The 20,576-nt window shown below is 43.1% G+C and overlaps 1 protein-coding gene across 1 annotated transcript in view; it reads right to left on the reverse strand.

The window, feature by feature from the left end:
• LOC117144738 (acetylcholine receptor subunit alpha-like 1) overlaps nucleotides 1-20,576 on the reverse strand; it is a 48,457-nt gene that overhangs the window by 16,608 nt on the left and 11,273 nt on the right. The window contains exon 2 of the mRNA XM_033310090.1: nucleotides 1,959-2,168. Within this exon, the coding sequence (XP_033165981.1) occupies nucleotides 1,959-2,150 (192 nt within the window). The 5' untranslated portion in view covers nucleotides 2,151-2,168. The remainder of the gene's footprint in view (nucleotides 1-1,958; nucleotides 2,169-20,576) is intronic.

Below are 20,576 nucleotides of genomic sequence, written 5' to 3' on the forward strand. Positions count from 1 at the left end.
CAGTTATGCAACTAATAAGCCCAAGGTACCTGAAGCCAGACTCAGGCATGGATCAGGTGGCCGAGGAGCAAGCAGATGGAAAATTGCAAATTACAAATTCTACGGCCAAAACGCACGGCTGCTTTGCTGCTGCCCCCCACATACTTTTCAGCCGCCCCTCGCTCGCTGCCTCTCTCTCTTTCTCCCTCGTCCTTCTGACAGTTGATTGCAATTTCCAGGACAACGGAAAAAACAACAAAAAAATGTACACAAGCAGTGATTTCAGTGCGGAGAATTTACAAGCAATTGTATGCCAATAAGGAAAAGCAGGCAACACGTGTGTCCCACAACAACAGGACCAAATGGGGAAGTGGGCGGAGTGGGCGAAGTGGGTGCAAAGCGTGGACTACCACTAGTGGACTATTGCAATAAAAGAAATTCTGCGAATATTTCAAGCCAGTCAGAAGTCAAGCGCACACAGGGCGGCTGTGCGATATTTCTCTGTGCAGCAGCTCGCACACACAGAAAAGCAATTTCGATATAAGCACCTTATGCCAGATGCCCAGTTGCCCAGATGCTCGGCCACAGTGGCGTGGAAGCAGGGGAAATGGCTTAAAAGGGTTGAGTTGGCCAAAAAATGTTGGTCCTTTTCTGGTGATTTGGAAAGAAGTAGGAACTCTTTTGCAAGTACATAATAAGGATACCTAAAAGTAAATTAACGCTAACACTTCGATTAGCCAATAAAGCATGGAAAAAGATATATGTATATTCTGTTTTGTATATTCTCTATTCTTACTTTCAATTCCAGCAATAGATTAATAGAACGATTTATCTTACTCCTTTTTTTTTAATTAAACCAGATTTTGGCGAAGATCGGTGCCAATGTGCATGGCTTTGACTCCTTCTGCATCTGACTGCTGCTGCTCCTGCCTGGCATGTCCTTTAGTGGTCCTGGTGCTTAGCGCGTGATTTATAACAGCAGGGCAAAAAACAAAAAAATAGAAGCCAAAAAACTAAGCCAAAGAACAGGCATCGCAGGGCAGGAGGCAAAGAGCAGGAGCCAAAGCTCAGAAGCGGAAAGGGAGCCAGGGAACAGGGCTACTGTGTGGCCAACAGCACGTAACTGTTAGCCGGTTACCCATTTCCGGCTGTCATGTGCAGCCACACCGAGCAGAAGATTGTGCTCCATTTGCCTGGCCCCAACCGATCTGGCCCAGCTGCAATTTAAGCCAGCTCCTCGATATTGCCACGAATGCATATATGTTTGATATATGTATGTATGCGTGTTGCTTAATTTCAAATGTCGATGCCCCTTTCAACTGGCAATTGCATAGTTAATCAAGAAAACAATCAACTGGGCCAAAGCCATTGATTTATTATGCAAACAACAAAAAGCGGCGGCACAATGGGGAGTGGGCTGGCTTAGTTGCCTGGCTTTTTAATCGCCGGGTAAACAGTTATTAATTGTGCGCCGATTGTTTGCTGCGGCTTACACAAATGCCGTTGCCTGCTTACCGGCGTTGCGGGACTTTCGCGAATTAATCTGTTATGATTGTCATTTGATAAGCTTATCGCGGAACAACGCCGCTAGCTGGGCTCACTTGTCAAACAAATGGATTGCTCAGTTGGGCGGCATCGTTAGCAACAAATGTCCACCAATTGGCACGCGATTTGGAATGGGATCAAGGAGGAGGTGGAGTTGCTCTCCAATTATAACCATCAATCTTGTAATAACTATTCGAAACCATTGCAAACTAGATAATGGCATTTTAAACATTTGGAGCTTGGAAATTAATTTCAAAAAGAATAAGCTTAGTTGCAACTCTTCTTTACCCTGGACAAAACGCACTTTGAACACCCCAGAGAACTATAAAATTGAAAGTTTTCCAGATAAACGCCCCATTGATTTATGTCTTAAACGTGTTACCAGACTTTCTTTGGCTGCAAAAAAGGGTAACTTGGACCAGAAGGGCACTTACCACATCGATCAGCTGGGAGAGGCGCAGACCCATCTTGACGGTGAGGCGGTCCGAGTTGTTGCCCACGGGTCGGATGAGGCGATTGTAGTTGCTCAGCAGGTCGTCGTAGAGTCGCTTCGCATCTGGGTTGGCCAGGCCGCCGGTGGCAAAGTGTAATGCTATGAATACAGCTGTGAATAGCACGCTACCCATCTTAGGCCAGGTCCAACCCTGTAAAGTGGTGGAAATAGAGCAAAAATAAATATGGAAATAAGTTGCGGGTAATGTCTTTTGGCAGTGCGGATTTAGTTCAGCTTGCATTAGCATTATTTCAGTATAAAACATAAAAACTTTCCACTGCAATTGTGCAGGGGAAACAGAGCGGAGTGCGAGTCGTAAATTTTGCAAAAGTGTCAAAAGTCTTGGAGCTTTGTTCCCTTTTGGGGCCCCAATAGCACCATCGTGCAGCCATAAACACCATTTAATCTTTGGCTCAAACACTCAAGACACCATCGCAAACAAGCATGTCCACGTTTCTGAGTGTGAGTTTGTGTGCCTGTGTGTGTGTGTGTGTGCTGGAACATGCTTCCGTTTCCGGCGTCTCCTGGCTGCCATCCCCATGCACTCGACATTTTTGTTATTGTTCAATCCCAGAGTCCAGCCCACACAATTACCCATATACTACACAGCATACACCACCCACCCACTCAATATGCGTTTCTGCATTTTATGCATAAAAATCCCAGCGTTATTTCAGCAGACATTCTCAAGTGCTGTCGTGTACAGCTACATTAGGCGCAAACAAGCAATTATTATTAATTCCTGGGCATTCTGGCCAATTAGAAAAGTGGCCAAGAAGCAGAGAAGCGCAGAGAAAGAATGAAACGATACATGTGCACCAGTAAATATTGACCCAAGTAATTGAGACAAAAGCAATAACTGTTTGCTTGGGCAGAAATAAAACTGAAATATTTGGCAATGCAACTTCACGTGGCACAAACAAAGCGCATCACACTGCACACGAAGTATATGCTTATTTACATATATTTACATATTCTTGAGCAGCTCGATCAATTCTGGCTACTTCGGCTAACTCGGAATGGCCACTTGACCAAGTGGTTTTATGCCGACTCAAGATTTGCCCAAGCAAGGCAACTGTAACTTAAAACTTAAAACTTTTTTAACTGGAAAACTGTATACTCAAAAGTTTGCTATCCTTAGTTTTAGCCTTTTTCCTTGAACTCCGCAAAAGTTTTGCGCAAAAAAGATTTTATGTGTCAGCTGGAAAAGTTTTCCATAATTTGATGTGCACATAGAAAATCGTATGTGATGACTAAGATGGAGGGAGAAAAGAATGTCCTTGGCCAATTACATTTATCAATTTGATGGTTTGGCAACGAGGCTAAATTAATTATGCTAATTCGATGTGTAAATTGTTTGTAATTTGTGCATTGATTCCATAAAAGTGCGGCTCTCTTTCGACCCGAAATAAATCAAATCACATACCGACGTCTGCATAATTCAGCACAAAACACGTGTCAGTGACCGCAGAGCAGAGCAAAAACAGCAGGGAAAGAAAAAAATAATAATAATAATATTAGCCGGGAAGGCAACATGACATATACACAAAATGGCGACAGGACAACGAACAACCAAACAACGAAAATGGCAGGCATAAACAACGCCAACGAAAATGAATGTCATTTCGAGGGCTATTTATGCGCCTCTTAGTTGGCAGATTATTTCATTTTCATTTCCATATGACCATTTATATTTATTTATTATTTATACTTCCCTCACACACACACGCACGCACACCCAATTTCTGGCCACAATTTGGCTTGCTGCGTCTGTCAACGCTGCGTATGCGCAATATTATTTGCTGACTATTTATTAATATATACTGTATGTCAGCTGTGTGTGTGTGTGGGTGGGTGTGGGTTTGTGTGTAAACTTTTTGTTAGAGCATAGAGCTCACCATAAAAACCAGACGATGACGTGTCCTGCCCCCGAAAATAGCTCGCAAAGCCATTAATGAAAAATGTAAACTGCAAAACTTTCTCATGGAATTTTCGCTGGCTTTTTTTTGTTGCGAGAGTTTTAGAAGGACTACGATTGCTGGTCGACTGCACAGTGGAGTATGTTTTCAGAATATCAAACCTGCATAATATTTTACAAGTTTCGTACCAAATCCCTTTCATTTCCATTTCTATAAAATTATAGATTCGGATCATATAATTCTATCTTGGTTAACAACCATTACGATTATGTAAAACACCCGTGTTATACCACTGTTCTCAATTTTAATTACACAAATGTTTCTTCTCCATTTTGGTTACACGGAGTTGGCAGGATAATGAAGCCAAAAAACTGACATTGACTGCGGGCCACAATTTTAATTGCAATCGGAAGAGGACCAAAAAAAAAAACATAGACAAAGAGAAGAGACCGGCTTATTGCGGAACGAGCTTGATTTCAGCACTTGCAGGACAAATTCTCCGCTTTTTCGAAAGGGGGATCTGTGAAATTAACGCTCGGTGCTTCATCCTCATTTGCGGGGATTGAAGTCCACTACGACCGCTATTAAGTCCAGCAGAAGCAATATGAGCAGCAGTTCAGGTTCCCCGCCAACAGCAGAACAAATTGTTATGTAATTGCCCGATGTATATATTTTTTGTATGTATATATGTAGTCTAGATACACAATCCACTGCAACAGTGCCGCACAAAAGCAAGCACCGTCATCCTGTTTTCCTGCTTGCTGCCATTTTATTAGCACTTGTTGGTCGCCGGAGGGGTGGTGGCATATAAAAATAATAAGTATCAACAATAACTGACCAGCTCTATGGCCGTAAAGAGAACGAGACGGACATTGAATGCACTCGACGTGTCCGACGGCGGCTATAATTTCAATCACTTCCCCAGCAAACTGAAACTGCAGCAGGAGCAGCCAAAATGTGGCATTAAAAACACTCGTAAACGTTGCAGGATCGCAGGACTCAGGGGTGCGGCAGAGTGGACTGGCGAGTAAGTCGAGCTGAGGGGTGGATTTCACTGTATCCGCTTTCTCTGCTCAATTTTTTTTCATTCGCTTTTTCACCCGTTTGAGTGCAGCCAGCGAAATTGCAGCAAATATTGAAAGAGAAACTATTTGTTAGCTAGCCGTCAATTTGTTCGTAATGAGCTGCGGCTGAGTCCAAAGTCCAGGCTCTTTGTTGTTGGCCAACTTTTGTTGCTGCCGCTTTTGCTGTTGCTGTTGCTGTGTTGTGCCACAAATGAAAATGTCTTTCAGCGTGGTAAATATTTTATGTCATTTCTGTGCTCGTCTTTTGTGTGCTTACTTGTAGTTGCCTGGGTGCTTTATTTTTGTTACTTTTCTTTTTTTGTTTGGTTCGGCTTGTTGTTCCCTTTTTCTTTTTTTTTGTTTCTTTTTTTTCGCTGGCATTTTTAAGCGCCAGTAAATTTTTTAGTAGGCAGAGCTGCGCAGAGCAACCGCAGCAAAAGCAGCAACAATAACCAAGTGAAGCTCTGCCGGAAACGGCGTCGACGGCAAAATGGCTGGCGAGTCAACTTCCGCTTGCTGTATGTGAGCTGTATGTGTGTGTGTGTGTGCTGGTGTGTGGGTGTTATGGGTGCTGTATGATGGTATGGGTGTGCGCTCTGGGCAGAGGGGCTCTTGCAATTTTCCAGTCGAGTTCGTTTTTCATTTCCGTGTTATTTGTTTTGCATGTGCCACTTCGTCCCTTATCCCATTTCTTTGTTGCTCCCTCGCCGCCTTTTTCGTTGCATACTTCTCGGCTGATATATTAACATGGCCGCAACGGCAGCTGCCATTTTTGGCATTGTTGCTGTAATTGCTTTTGTCTCTGCGCCCCCGTAATTGAATTTCACTTCTCCCCCTTTGAAAAAGACCCGTCATCATCGCACTTAATCCGTTTGTTCCCCATGCGAATCAACTCGTTTCTGTGCCACAAAAAGTTGCACTCACCAAAAAATGTTTAAAACTGCACTTAAAAGAGGTGTTAACTTTGACACTTCAATCTTTTCAACTGCTCATATTGAATTAGGTGCCATAATTCTGTACTTCCCTAACTAGTATTTATTTAACTCTGTTAATGCTTAAGTTCCGAGCCAACTCAATCCATTCGAGTGACTAATTTATTCAAATATGTTTTATATAATTGCAGTTGGTCCGTCCTTCGCATTGATTGGCCAGTTATTAGCTGGCTGACTATCTGGCTGAGTGCATTTTTCCCAAATTATGCAAATTTAACTGAGAATTATGTGCGGAATCAGATGCATGCATAATTTATACATATTTTTAAGTAATTTCTTGGGCAAATGCTAAAGGGTGCAGCTCTGTAGTTGTGCTCGGAAAATTCATAGCCAAAAGCTAAAAGTGAGCACACAAATCGAATGGGGAAAACTTGGAGCTGTGATGGGGAAAGCCAAAGGGATAGATATAGAAAGAGAGTTGTATAATCAAAGGAGCGCACACACACAGCCGTAATCTGGCTAAAGGTGGTCCAAAATACCTGGCTGAGTTTTTTGCGTGTACTTTTTGCCGGGTAAAAGTAAAATCTGAAATTTTGTTATTTGAACTTTTGCTTATGAGCGCCCTCAGGTAGCTTGTTAAACATTCTTGGGCTGCCTACATATACACAAATATATATGAACGCGTGTGTATATGGTGTGCTTTTTTTTGGTTTTTTGTTGAGCAACGAGAGGAAAACTTCAACTTGAAACATGAAAATTTGCATATGATAAGCAAATAAGCAGATGTATGCAAGGTAGCTGGGCAAAGTTTTATTAGATTCTTGATTCGTGAAAGGAAAAGGGCAAATCGGGGTTGATGGCACGGGTAGCGCGCTTTTGCGGCTTTTTCTGGCCAACGGATATGCTATGAATATGCGTCCCGAAAACCTTTGGAAATATGCAAAACATTTGAAAATTATTTTTGCATAAATAACATTGATGTAGTCTCACGTGTGTGCGGCAGCCAAAGGGTTGCAAATGAGCTCAAACATCTGAGCATTAGGTCCAAAGAGGCTTACCAACTACCATTGCACAGTCACTTGAGCAGGGCAAATGATGTGCAAATGTGCGTGAACCGCACACAAATGGTGGAACTGAAACCGTACAATGCGGCGTATGCGCAATATTTAATTTCAAGTGCTTCGAGCTCTCACACGCACGACACACAGACAAAGCTAATTTTCGCTCAAACAGAGAGTGAGCGGGTCTGTGTGTGTGTGGGGAGCGTGTGTGTATGTGTGAGGGGGGAAGCATGAAATGCACTTGCTTTCACCATCAGCGTTTTAAATAAAATATTAGCATTTATTGCCTTCTGCACTCAGCGGACTATTTAGGCGGGGCGGACGGATGCACAGGATGGCCAGGATGCGAAGGATGCGGGGTGCTGAGATGGAATACCGAATGGGAGTCGTAACTTGCCCTAAGTGCTATGCAAAAGGGTTGCTGCCCCCATCCCAGGTGAATTGCTGTTGGTACTCCTGTCGGGGAACCGGAAACTGCAGCATCAACAGCAGCGGCGCTAATGTCGCAGCGTTACTGTGGCATATTGGAAAACCATTAGCTACTTTAAAATCTTCTCACAAGAGTTTACAAAGTATTAAATTAATTGTATGAACTATGAATATGTGCCAACAATTTATAAACTACTTCAGAACAAATGGGAAAGATGAGATGTTTGATGATGATACATCTGCCTGATTGTCAAACATTAATAAAATCAAATCCTGGCCCCCTTGAAACACCATCCATGAGTGTGGTAATAGATGCAAGCCCTCTGAACCACTCTAGCTAACTTATTCTGCCAATTACTTAACAGATGATGTGTCCAACTCGAGTGCAAGCTTCATCAGTCAGGGCCATGAGCAGGGCGTTGCTGCGGTTAATTTGGCTCAAAGCCACTCAAATTGCTGGCAGTACTGCAAGTACTTGCAGCGTGAATTCGCAACTCATGCAGGAGTAACCAGGTCGTAAGCAGCGAGTGAGCAGTGAGGGGGACACAAATGCTCGCACTTAAACCAATTGAGCTTTAAACGCCGGACTGACAGGGGCAACAATGGCAACAATTTCAGCAACATTTACCAGGACTCGGGAGCAGGACAATCGGCAGCAGTGACAGCTCAGCTGGATGGCGGCGACACAATGGGATATGGATATGGATTGTGCTGGAAATGCATCTCACTCATGGCCCGTTGACTCCACTTTGAGAGTCATTGTGTATATGTGTGTGGCACTTGCATTATCCCATCTGCTTATCAATAAACAGCAGTTCCCGCTGGGACGCATAAGTGCCAAACTGTTGAATTCACTTTGCCGCCAAACTTGCGAAACTATATTTCTCCTGAAGGATACGACAATTGGCCAGGGACACAGGTGCTGGATTATTTTGAAATTTTTATTTTTTTGTATTTTACGGCAAAACTTGGGCGGGAAAGTTGGTTCATGCTAAAGCTCTTGAAGCGCTTTTATTTGGTCATCAAAAAGTTTCATACGCCCTGTTGACCGGGCCGAGTTAATTATGTTTATGCAATGACATTTGCATAAGAAAGAGCAGCCAGACGAGTGGACTCCACTTCGCTGGACTTGTGGGTACATCAAAATTTCCGACTTCAGGATCACAACAAGATGTATGCATAATAGCCCAAGGTGTTAATTTAATAAACGAATTACGAAAACATGAAGTGCCCGAGGCAGGAACTGAAATGTGACGGTTAATGCTAATTCTCAGACGAGATATCCTTTGCATAATTCCAATTTTAGATGGACAATTATGCTAAGTAATTTCGAGATGACAAGCTCACTGAGGAGGTCATTTAGGAATACCGAAAGATAAATTGTAGAGCAATTAAATCCGGAAATATCTTATCTTCTCAAAAATCTGTCTAACAACACTGACATGCTCTAACTCTCTAAAAATCTTAAAAAGATTTTATTTTTTTAGTTCAATCTTGCTGCTCTAGGTAATTCCGGCAAAGGGTGATTCCCTCCATTCCCGTGCATCGCTGGATCTCTCGAGTAATAGTTTCATGCACGCAGCTAAAATTTGTGGCATACTTTCTGGGGCCGCCAGAAAAACTGAAACTGCTGCTGCTTTGGCTGCTGCTGGTAGAGCAGCTAACAACTAAAGAATGTTGGGACTTGCGGCTATGAAACAGCATGCCAAAAAGCAAATAGACGCCGGGGTTTGGGGCTGGGGCCCTGCCACGCCTCGAAACTAGCAAATATGTAGGTTGCCACCACCTCCTCCATCGCCTCTTTTTCGCTGAGGGGCAGCTACCCGTGAACTAGTTTCGCGTTCGCTTTAAATTATCTTTGATGCGAAAAGCGTGGGTGGTTGAGGGCTGGCCTGGGATACGAATTGCCGCAGGTGTCAAAAACACACAGACAAAGTCAATTTGCGCTGGCAGACGACAGGACATGCCGGCGGATGGGAATGGTTTGGCTAAGGGAATGCTTGTGGAGGCATGGCTGTAGGTGGGTAGTTTCCAGTGGGCTGGCGGTTGGGGGAGCAGCGGGCGTCGTGGCGGTAAGCGTGTGCTGCTCATTACGCGGCGCCTTTGATGTGCAGCAAGCCGTCGTAAAGTGCCGGCAGCAACAACAAACAACATTACAAGCGCCAAGTGGCCCGCTTTCTGCTTGCTGCCTTCTGCTGGCTGCTCTCTGATTATAATCATCATGATAAGTACTCTATATACCACGTGCCACGCCCACTAGTTGGCTGCCTAACAATGGCAGGCCGCAAGCCACCGCCAACACCCGCCAGCCCACCCATTTGATGTCGCATTTACCGCACCAACCGCCCGCCGGCGACGGAGGGGTATCCGAATGGGAGCGGGAACGGGAACGCGAATGGGAATGGTAATGTATCCCCCTGATTTTGGGGTGGCTACAGCGAATTTAATGCGCACCTGCCCGACACACAGTGCCTCGTGTTTATCTTTAATGCATACAAATAATGCACAAACTGCAAATGCTGATGGCAAGGGCGATGGCGATGGCGATGGCGATGACGATGGCACCCGCGACTGGCAACTCGACACGCCATAAAATCAAGACACACGACATTTTAGAGCCGCCAGCAGGAATATCTGACAAATTGGGGCACGCCCTTGCTACAAGAACAAGCATCTAATTCAGCCAAATGGGCTAAGCGCTACACAGAGAAAAAATATTCTTAGATCTCAATGACTTTTGTATCGTATGAATTCCCTTTCATATAATATTCATTATAACATAAAAATCCTGTAATATTAAGCTGAAAATAAATAAATTGATAAAAATAAAAATCAATATAAATTGATTGAAAAATTTATAATGCATTGTTAAATTTTGATTGCAATAGGAGATTTGAAACATATTAATGGGCAATCATCAATTTCTGTCTATAGCTAATATAAAAGTTTAAGTAGGATTATATTTGGTTAGAAGAAGATATGAGTTTCCGCTAACATCACTTTAATACCGAATAGCAATCTGAGCCAACTAAACTTTCATAAATTTCGACAACACTCATCATCTTTCAGGCAGTTTCAGAAGCAAATTGATAGTCCCAGTTCGATTTTCAGCACTTGGAGGAAACAAAGAACAACGGGCTGTTGGAATGACTTTTACCCATTTTGATAGATAGATAGAGAGATGCTCGTGGAGAGCAGAGGAAAAACAATGCCGACAGCTGCCAAGGCCTGTCAATATTTCAGAGGAGCGGCTACATTAATCAAACGAGTCCAAGTCCTGGCCTCCTCGTTCACCTATTTCGTACTTCGAGTGATTTGGGCAGAAATAATTGGCTGTATATGTGAGCTGGGGCATTGGCCAGTGAGTGGATTTGTGTAGACCCCTTGCCCATTTCTGTCATTCGATATGCACAAAAGATTTATGAGTTAATTAATGTAGCGAAGTGCCCGTTGAAACGGATTCATTCATTCATTGTTGAGCATGATTAATGCGCTCGCCGTTTTTTGTCTCGACCGGAAGCGGAAACGCAATTGTTGCCGCTACCGGTGTTTTAGTATTAAAGTGTCAACAATGTAAACTGTATGCATTAAAGTGCATCAAATTGGGTCAGCTGGCTGACGCGTCTGCCTCACTTGGTAGTCGTAACTCATTCATAGCTCATAAACGGTGCTAATATTGAGTGTCGATTTTCCACCACACTGGCCCAGGACATTGCACCAATGTCTCTCTTTCACACTTTCCCGCTTTTCTCCGCCATCTGTGTCGCTTTTCTCCATCATCTCTCTGCTTGTGTGTATGTGTGTGAGTGAACAATGCAGCTGTTTTCCTCGGCTTCTCTATTTTCTGCGACCCGCTTTTTGTGCATTGGCGCCGAGGACTACGGACTACCAACTACCGACTGTGGAATAAGGACTCGGGACAACGGACTGCGGCGGCAGCTGGTTCATTACGGAAGCCAGTATCCTGTTAATAGTTTAACATAAACTGTGGTAAAAAGTGCACGCCGCCTGCCGTCGGTTTTATTGATTATCCTTGCTGCTTCAGGACACTTACACTGCACTCGGTGTGCTGCACCGGAAGTTGACACACTTAGCAAATGGCGGCCACCCTCAAGATGGCCGCCGCCCACCGGATGTCCTACAAAATGGCGGGCAATTCATAAAAATACCACATCGGCGAAGTTTAAGCTGGGCTTCAAATTGAATTTCATCGCTCGTTTCACTTAACCTTTTCCACTGACTTCCTAGTTTGTATCTTTTTTCAAACACACACACTTTTACGTACCAACTGCAGCGTCATAATTCATATTGGACTGCTGGTCATAAGATTGCGATTCTATCGCTGGACGAGAAAAACCTACATCTGTCCCAGGCAAGAAGATTCATATACCCTTTACTACAAACTGAGAGGGAAGTCTTATTTCACAGTCAGGAAATGTTGTTTAATGCAAAAGAGACTTTAATGTCTAAAGGAATAAATCATGACTTACTTATGATACTTGCTTACTTTGTCGTAAAAGATATTAAATTTATTGATTAAACGACGAGTTTGATTGTTCAAACAGCAATTTATATTTGTGAATTTTCAGCTAGCTGAATAAAACTTAAAGGATATTTCCCGTCGAAACTCACTTCCATTCCATGGACTGTTCCACTTATTTTTTGTTGCGCCACATGCTTTGGACAAACCATGGTCATAAATTTAAATCAAACCGTCTGACAGGCGACCGAAGGCGATTGCAAATTTATCTATAAGAAGGCCAGACAGCATTTGAAACTTGGACAACAGATGTCCGCTATAAAATTATTCCTATTTCTTGGCTACGTATATTCTATACATAGCCAGAAATGTATATAAATGATATACAATAAATAAAGGTTTTCGTGGTGGAAGTGTATACCTAATATATCTGATTTATTCGCCAACATTTCGGTGCTTTGACTAATTATGTGCGGAGTTTTTGAATGCACGATTGATTGATTGATGGATGGGTTTGTTTGGCGCTCATTATTTGCAAAATTGATATTGTAAAACAGATGTTTCCGCTCCCACTTCATTGTTATTTAATTACCCCCAATAGCGGAACACGAAGTTTGGCGCTTGATTAATGTTTGACCATCGCTCTCGCAGTTCGCCAGTAATTCGCAGGTAGGAAATGAGCGATGCAATCGATAAATGAATAAATGACAGCTAATTAATCCAAACATGCACACACAAACACAATCGGATAATTATTATGCTGCCAGCCCGGACATTCCTTGTGTCCTTGTTGCATTTTAAATGCATTTCCATTCGCCACGAAGGGCGAAAAAGTGGAAAGCATTAAAAATTCATTAGCATTTAACTGGCACGGCGCATCGATATCCTGCGATAAAATGCACTGTCAATTAGGCAGCAGATCGATTTCGATTTTAGCCATCGTTGTCATAGTTTCGCTCCGGGGCATCAAATTGGCCATAGCCCCGGGCCAAGTTCACCGAAGTGAGAGCTTTATTGACTTAGCAGCCATTGTGGTCGCTCTAGGTCGCTTTATACTCGGCTGGATACCAGATACTATATACCAGATACTGGGACCTCAGACCCCAAATAAAATGGACAGCTTGGAACACCCACAACAACTGCCATCTGGATGTGGATGTGGACTCAGTTGCGGGTGGATTGGTGGCTTGGGAGAAGTTCCATTCGGTCTGACTTATGCATTGCCACGCATGAATTATTCAAATACTATGCCCATGCTATATATGCATAGCTGCGAGCTGGAGGCAGAAATGAAAATGAAAACGAAAAGCAACCAAACCAAAACTCAAACAGCATAAACTGCAGCCACTCGAATTGGATTGAGTTTTCTGCTGCAAATGCAACTGAATTTGCAACTGCAACTGAGCTCTGGCAAAGGGGGCGGCATTGGGCGTGGGCGTGGCCGGGTAGAAAGTCACAAACACACACACACAGCAACACGTACGACCAAATGCGACATGGTGGAACAGAATTATGATGGAAAACATTGGAATGCATAGCCCATTTAAACGCAAGGTTAGCAAACCAACATGTTCATTTGAAGTTCGCTTGCGTAGAATGCAAAAAATTCAATTTCTCTGCAAAATGTCGACCAAATTGTGAAAAATGGGGGGAAAAAAACTAAATAAACTGGCACACATAACGGCTGCATAACCAGGCACAAAAGCGATTACGCCAACATCCACGAAACTCCCATTGAAATCGAGAAATACCCTCAATTCCACCAGCTTGGAAACTAAACTATTGCATAACTTTTGGGCAAAGGCAATTTGATAAATTGCCGAAATCGCTGCAGATTCTGGCAAAACCGAAATGATGTGATTCCGTAGCACTTAGCCGGCTCAGATCCCCGCATATTTGCTCAACTTAATGGCTAAAAAGCAACAGAAGCGCGTAGTTCGATTATTTAATGCAAATCCAATGCATTGTCAATCAGCCAGACAGACTCCTCATCTGCTCATCTGCTCATCTCCCCTTCGACGGCACAGTTGGCAAAGCGATTTTCCATTTTCAATTTCCAATTTCAAATTTCAATTCTATGCAAAGTAGACGATGACTATCCATACCCCACACCGCCGTTGCTCCCATGAACAATCGGGTGTATGTGTGCCAACTATTGACACAGAACTCTCACTCACACGCTCATCCAGCCACCCATATAACCATACATCCAGTGTATCCAGTACCAGTAGTGTACACACACACACACACACCATCGCATGGCAGAGCACTTGAGCAAATACCCGACGATCCGAGGAGCACAGGAGATGGGCACGGGGATGGGGCAGCCGAGAGGCTCCTGACTGTTCCGGCAGCTGAATTCGCTCCAATTAATGCTGGAATTTGTGCTAATTTTGATAAAATGGTTTTCTCGAGAGCTGCGTGCAATGAGTCCTCTCAGTTTCAGAAATTAGATCAGAAATGATGTATGCTTTAAATGTGTGTTTATATCTATGGGACGCATTAATTAGATGGACAACCTTTATTCAGTTCGTATTACTTTATAATATAGTAAAAAAGCTAATAATCTGAATCATCAGTTGAGGAGGAACTCATTCATGTCTGGCTTTATCTGCCGCGCACCATCGCCTCTAGTTTACTTGCGCTAATAGCATTGAACGAGCTCGAAATCAAAGCAACGACATCCAGCTGAGACTCCCCGATTTGCCACACCCCCTCATCCCGATATATATATATATATGTGTGGGCTTGTGCCGCCCTTTGTCTCCTGTCGCGTGTCGCAAGTGCATTCAATTACTCTATATGGCAGCTACAATGTCGCCCCCAATGGCCCCTCGATTCCCCTTGAATCACTACGATTCCTTCAGATTCGAGCGCGTTTAATACAATTGCTATTTTGTAGCAAAAGCAGGCGGGTTGGCACAAAAAAAGAGAAAATTGTAAAAGGTATAAAATTGATGGATAAAATGATGCAATGGCACTGGCTTTTACAGCATCCTTACGGGATTTTTGCCGAGCACTGAAAGTCCTGTGATTGTTTTTTGTTGCTATCCCCATCCAAAGGTGGAGTATAAAATATATATAAATAAATATGAGTGGGCTATAAAGGCTATAACCTGCTGACATAAGGATGAGATACATCTTCATCCGTCTTATTGAAAATATTACCTCATCTATACATATTCAATTTGCCATTTTACTGTGCAGTTGGCAAGAGCTCTAGGAAATAGTAAGTAGTTAGGGCCAATTAGGTACCATTTGAAGTATAATTCAACAATACATTTCTCAGCCACTTATCTACAATTTTCCATCTCACCCGTGTTTCTCAATAGATGCATTTGTTAATCAACTCACCTGCAAGCAAACAAATTACAATTTCAATTAGCAAATGGTTAATAAATGTCACACTCATGTAAATAATTAAGTTGCCACCTAAGCAAACGTCAAGTTCACAAAGGCCTCCATGGATTTGCGACACAAAAAGCCGTGAAAGTATCCGGAAAAAAGGAGCGGACAACTATTGGATACTCTTAGCAGATTATCAGTACAAATGTACTGCACATTATCTCCGCACAAAAGGCCGTGAAGCCCAAGGAACTCGAACAACAATGCCAGCTGAAGTTTGATAGCCTTAAAGTGCGCTTATCATTCGGGATTTAATTGAAAATTGCTGTTGACCAAAGAACATGGACATGACGTTTGAGGAAATGAAAAGTCGGCGGGGCAAAAGGGAGTGCACAGCAGCTGGAAGCTGTCACGAGCTGGAAAACTCGCTTCTGTCACCCAGCAGGCAGGTGGAAAGTTTCCACTTTCCGCATGCGGAACCGCATGTGGCTCTATTATCAGGGCATCAAAATGTTTGGCCGAGCTGCACTTGACTAAAAACCGAGCCCCAAATTAGCAAGAACTCTCCATCTAAACCGCAAGTGCACTGAAGAAAAAAATGCGTAAGTTTTTCTAAGCAAGAAAATAATTTGATGCCGTTGTATAATACATTATGTACTACTTATACTTATCTAACATTAAAATCACCTTTGTAATATATACTATTAAATGGAACTTGTATCAAATTTTGACATTTTTTCTCAGTGTAGCCACTTTGGACTGTTGCTTTCTCTCATAAATTCTAATGCGGGTGTGAGTGTGTCTGTGCTTTTGGGAATTTTTTGTTATACTTTCGGCGCTTGGTTTTTGTTTATGTTTTAGTGAGCGGTGGTGGGTGGCTGGGTGGCAACCTTTGATGGGTGGATGCGGTGCGGGGCGGTGAGATGAGGTGCCAAGGGGGCTTTGGGCTGTGGGCTGCGGGCCTGGCTGTTAATAATGCGTTGTCCCGGCTTTTTGTGTTGTCGCAGCTGCAAAACTCATGCTTTTGATATGGCAGATAAGCCCAGCATAAAATATTTTATTAGCCAGCGACTGCATTCGTCGAGAAGGGTGGGGTGGGGGTTTGTTGGAGGGAAAAAAGGAAAATACAGCAAAAAAGAAAAGAACAAAAAGAAGAGCTCCAGCTCGACATAATGACGTCGACAGCGGCAGCAGCGGAAAAAAGTGCCACTCAACTCAAACACTGGCATTTTTTGGCGTTTTTCTTTTCGGCAGCTTAGACATAAATTCCTTGGCGAAAAACGGGCATGGCGAATGGGTTCAGGGGTACGGAAAATTTTCCATTTTCCACTCACCCGCCAAAGGATAATGAGCGTGTGGTCGTAAGGGTATGCGGGGTTCGTTGGACTTGAGAGGTTTTTTTTTTGTGTTTTGTAACCATTGCGAAAATGAAAATTAATGAATGCGAGCAAATGCTTTTGGCATTGTGCCAGCCAAAGGCAACATACCGAAGACACTAAATTAAATGTCATATGTCAACTTTTCCCGCTCTGTTTTCCAGCTCTTCTCTGCCGCTTTTCCAGCTCCTATTTGCCCCAATAGCCGTGTGTGAGTGCGTTTCCCTTCAGCCGTTCTGCTGCCATTTGCCTTTTGCTTATTCCCTATTTTGCTGCTCGCTCGCTGTTTGTCATTTAGCCAGCTGCCAGCAGACGGCCGCCTCTAATGCCCGCTTGATGTATTTTAAATTAAATTTCAGTTTCAGCCGCTTCGCTCTAGCGTAATTTAATCCAATCCGTCTGAGAGTTCAATTCGATTACGCCCAAAACTCCGCCTCAGACGAAAATACAAAAAAAAAAAGAAAGGAAAATCGAGCCAGCAGTGTATAAAGCACGGCTAAAAGCTTTGTAAGTAGTTAGGAAAAAATATTAATTTAATTTCCGGTTAACACTCACGTGTGCCAGGTGTCATCAGCTCACCTCGCCCATTTTTTCATCTACCGCGCGGCGCGTTAAATTATTTAATGGCTCGTGTCAAAGGTAATAAATGTTCGTTCTGCGTGCCCCAACCCCCCTTTTTATTTTTTGTTCTACACTTTGGCCCGCAAGGGTTAAGGGTGAGGGTGTGGGTGTGGGTGGTGGACAAAAGGAAATAAAGGCAAAAATCGCACTTAATGCGCTTAATAGTTCGCGCATCATTAAGTTGGATTGCACGGAAAAAGGCAACCGCATGAAAGGAATATTCTTATTCCTGTTTTTTTCGCTAGGTTTCGCTGCACTTAATTGCAAATCAATATGGCAAGGGCCGATTGCTAATTGCACACTCCGATTCGGTCCGTATAAATTGCATTAAATTACCCCGGTATTTTTCTTTTTTTTTTTGCTCACAGCATTCAACCAATAACAAAATTTCGACTGTCACTCGACGAGTAATTTTCAATTTCCATGCAAAGCAGGCATTCCACCTCCCATACCAAATATCTCGACCTTACCCACAGAATAAAAAAAAAAAAACTCTCGAATAGAACTCATGTGTAAGGGGAAATACTGTAAATAATAAATGAGATCGGGACTAGTAGAAGTTCTTACCCTTAACCGCATGACTTTTGCTTTTATGGCAAGCGTTTTCCCTTCGATTTTAGCCATTTCACACTCGGCCATAATGGCCGGCGGGCAAAGAAATTGCCAGAGCAACAAATAATAAAATGCGGTGCTGATGTTGTTAGCACGATGACTTTGAAGTGCTCATCTACTAGCTGGAAGCAATCAAATTTACGGCCCAGAATGCAATGCGGAACTTCCAGCTGGCCTAAAGAGTTAAGCCCTGTGAAATTATGGCTGAAATATGGATTTAAACACGCCTCCCATCGGATGACAATACAATTCCTGGGGCAGTTCCTTCTGATCCCATTGCCAGCCACGTGTATAACTTATTTATAAGGCTTTTACGCACAAATACACAAAAATGTTGCACAGGCAGCGGGGGCAGGGAGTTGCGAACAGAGCTGGAAATACGGAAAAACCGGTGAGTGTGGGCTTTTCCGGGGCTTTTGTGTTACTTTAACCCGCTTTCAGCACAGAATTTGCAAATGGACTTGGCGAAAGCGAAACTTGTCCTTTGTGTGCGCTTTACACATGTTTTTTCTTTTTTTTTTTGGGCTGGAGTACAAAGTATATAATATATATGTACTATATATCCCTGGGACAGTAGTTACATGTAGGGCTGCCCGAGATAATTGCGTCTTTGTGTGCCCAAATATCCATGCGTTCGTACGAGTGTATTCATAAACATTTCCACAGACGCACACAGAAGTACACATGTATATAAATATATATCTATATACTATATAGTATATACAACCAGAACTGTCAAGTGTGGCAATGAAATGGCCCTGGCAGCCATTAAAAATGTAAAATAGGAAACAACACGAGCCGCAAAGAGCAGCGAATACTAATATTTTTTTACGACACAGCATTGTGCAAATTTGTCCATCTATGACATAAGCATAAATTCCAATTTCGTGGGGCACTCAAGGGTTAAGCGAAAAAAGTTTCGCTTCGACATCTATTGTAAATTATTTTTTCGCCATAAAGCAGCTTAAATAAATTCGTAATTATTTTAAATGTGCCCAAGGTGCCACGCCCCCAGCGAAAGTTTTGGCCAAAGTTTCCATCGCCGCTCATTAAGTAGCACAATTTCGGTTTTCTTCGCCAAGTTTTCCTCGGCGAGCCAAGTGGGCGGGAAAATGGGCAAGAGGGCCAGAGGGCGTGGCAGAGTGGGCGGCTGAGTGGGTGGTGGCGGGCTGAAGTGGCGCCGCATCACACGCCAAGTAATTATGAATATTTTAACGAACTTTTGCCACAGGCAGCGGCAAATCAAAATATTTCATTCGACTGCACAAAAGTTAGAGCGAAAAATAATTCCATTCCGAAAATAGAAAGGCGTAAAAAAGCACAAAGAATAATAATTAAAACTGCATCAGATACATTCTAGCCGAGCGCGATGGCTGCATCCAGATAAATCATTCGCTATTTAGCACATCTCGGGTAATTTAAATAATTAATTAAGCAAAGTTGGATAGTTTTTCGGGTGAACCGAAAGTTTTGCCACCCGCAGCAGCAGCGATTAAAAGAAAAGATAAAATTGAAGAAACCACAAAAAAATTAAGTTAAAAAATTACAAATTTCTAACTCTGCTGTAAGTTAGGTTGTCGCATCCAAAACTGTCGCCTGAATCTGAACTTAAACTTGGCCCGACTCAAAGCTCTTTGGCCTGATTAACGTGCACATTGCGTATACGCAATCGATCCGAGTGCCAGATGCCAATCACTGGTCTCACTGGCACTAAGCTGCCTTTTTGTTTGGGTGCATAAATTGATTTTGGCCTTAAAGCCAATTAAGTGGGTCAGTCCGTTGGCCCAACTCAATTCATCTCGACTTGGCCAAACTTGCGGCTTTGTTGGTCCAAGTTTTGAGATGCGCTTAAGCGCATATACTTGCAACATACTTTGTGCACGAAAAACGTTGCTGCACCGGGCAGGGTGTATAATTATCATAAAAACAATAACGTCCCTGTGATCTTAATTGAATTTTACAACAATGCAGTAGCCGGTGGTCGCTGCAGCACCTGATAAAAACTCTGAGCCGAGACCCAAACACCTGGGCCGGACTTCTTGACTGGCAGCGCATAATTATCAGCAGACAAAATATAAAAAAAAGAGAGACTGTTTATTTTGCTTTGACATTTTCGAGGGGAGATGAAGCTGCTTAATTTTATGCAGAATTTCAATGACTTGGGTAACTTTGCGCCGGACTTTGCGCCACTCAGCTCCTGAGCTGCATGGATTAGCATAAAATCAACGAGATACAGCCACGCCCGCTTTTTCCGGGCCAAAAGTCATTTCGGTTTTCAATTAAAAGCCAGCCAGCTGACTTGGCCATACATACTCGTACATCACTTGAGCGGCGCGTAATTCACCTGCATCATCAATCTAACGCCCGAGTCCTGGAGCCACCGGATCCAGGATGCCCAGTAGGATGCCCAGGTCTGTCGTAAAATGCGCGGCCAAAAGGAAAACAGGATGTGGGGCGCTTATAAATTTGCAAGAACATGGCAGCTCCGACTAACTTCGAACTCGTAATTCTTTGTGCCAGCTAGAAGGAACACTGGACAGCACAGATTGCATACAACCATTGAATATTAATAGTTCCTTCATGGGAATAACAGGATCCTTTATAGAACTATAAACATTTTCGAGTTCTGGTGTAACGAAAAGAATGAAAAGTATAAACTATTCAAACGAGTTTCCCTCATTTTCCGTGAGTGTGGTGAGTAAGTTCACTCGATGCGATGC

Source organism: Drosophila mauritiana, chromosome 3R (genome assembly GCF_004382145.1).
Source record: "Drosophila mauritiana strain mau12 chromosome 3R, ASM438214v1, whole genome shotgun sequence".
Lineage (NCBI taxonomy): Eukaryota > Metazoa > Arthropoda > Insecta > Diptera > Drosophilidae > Drosophila > Drosophila mauritiana.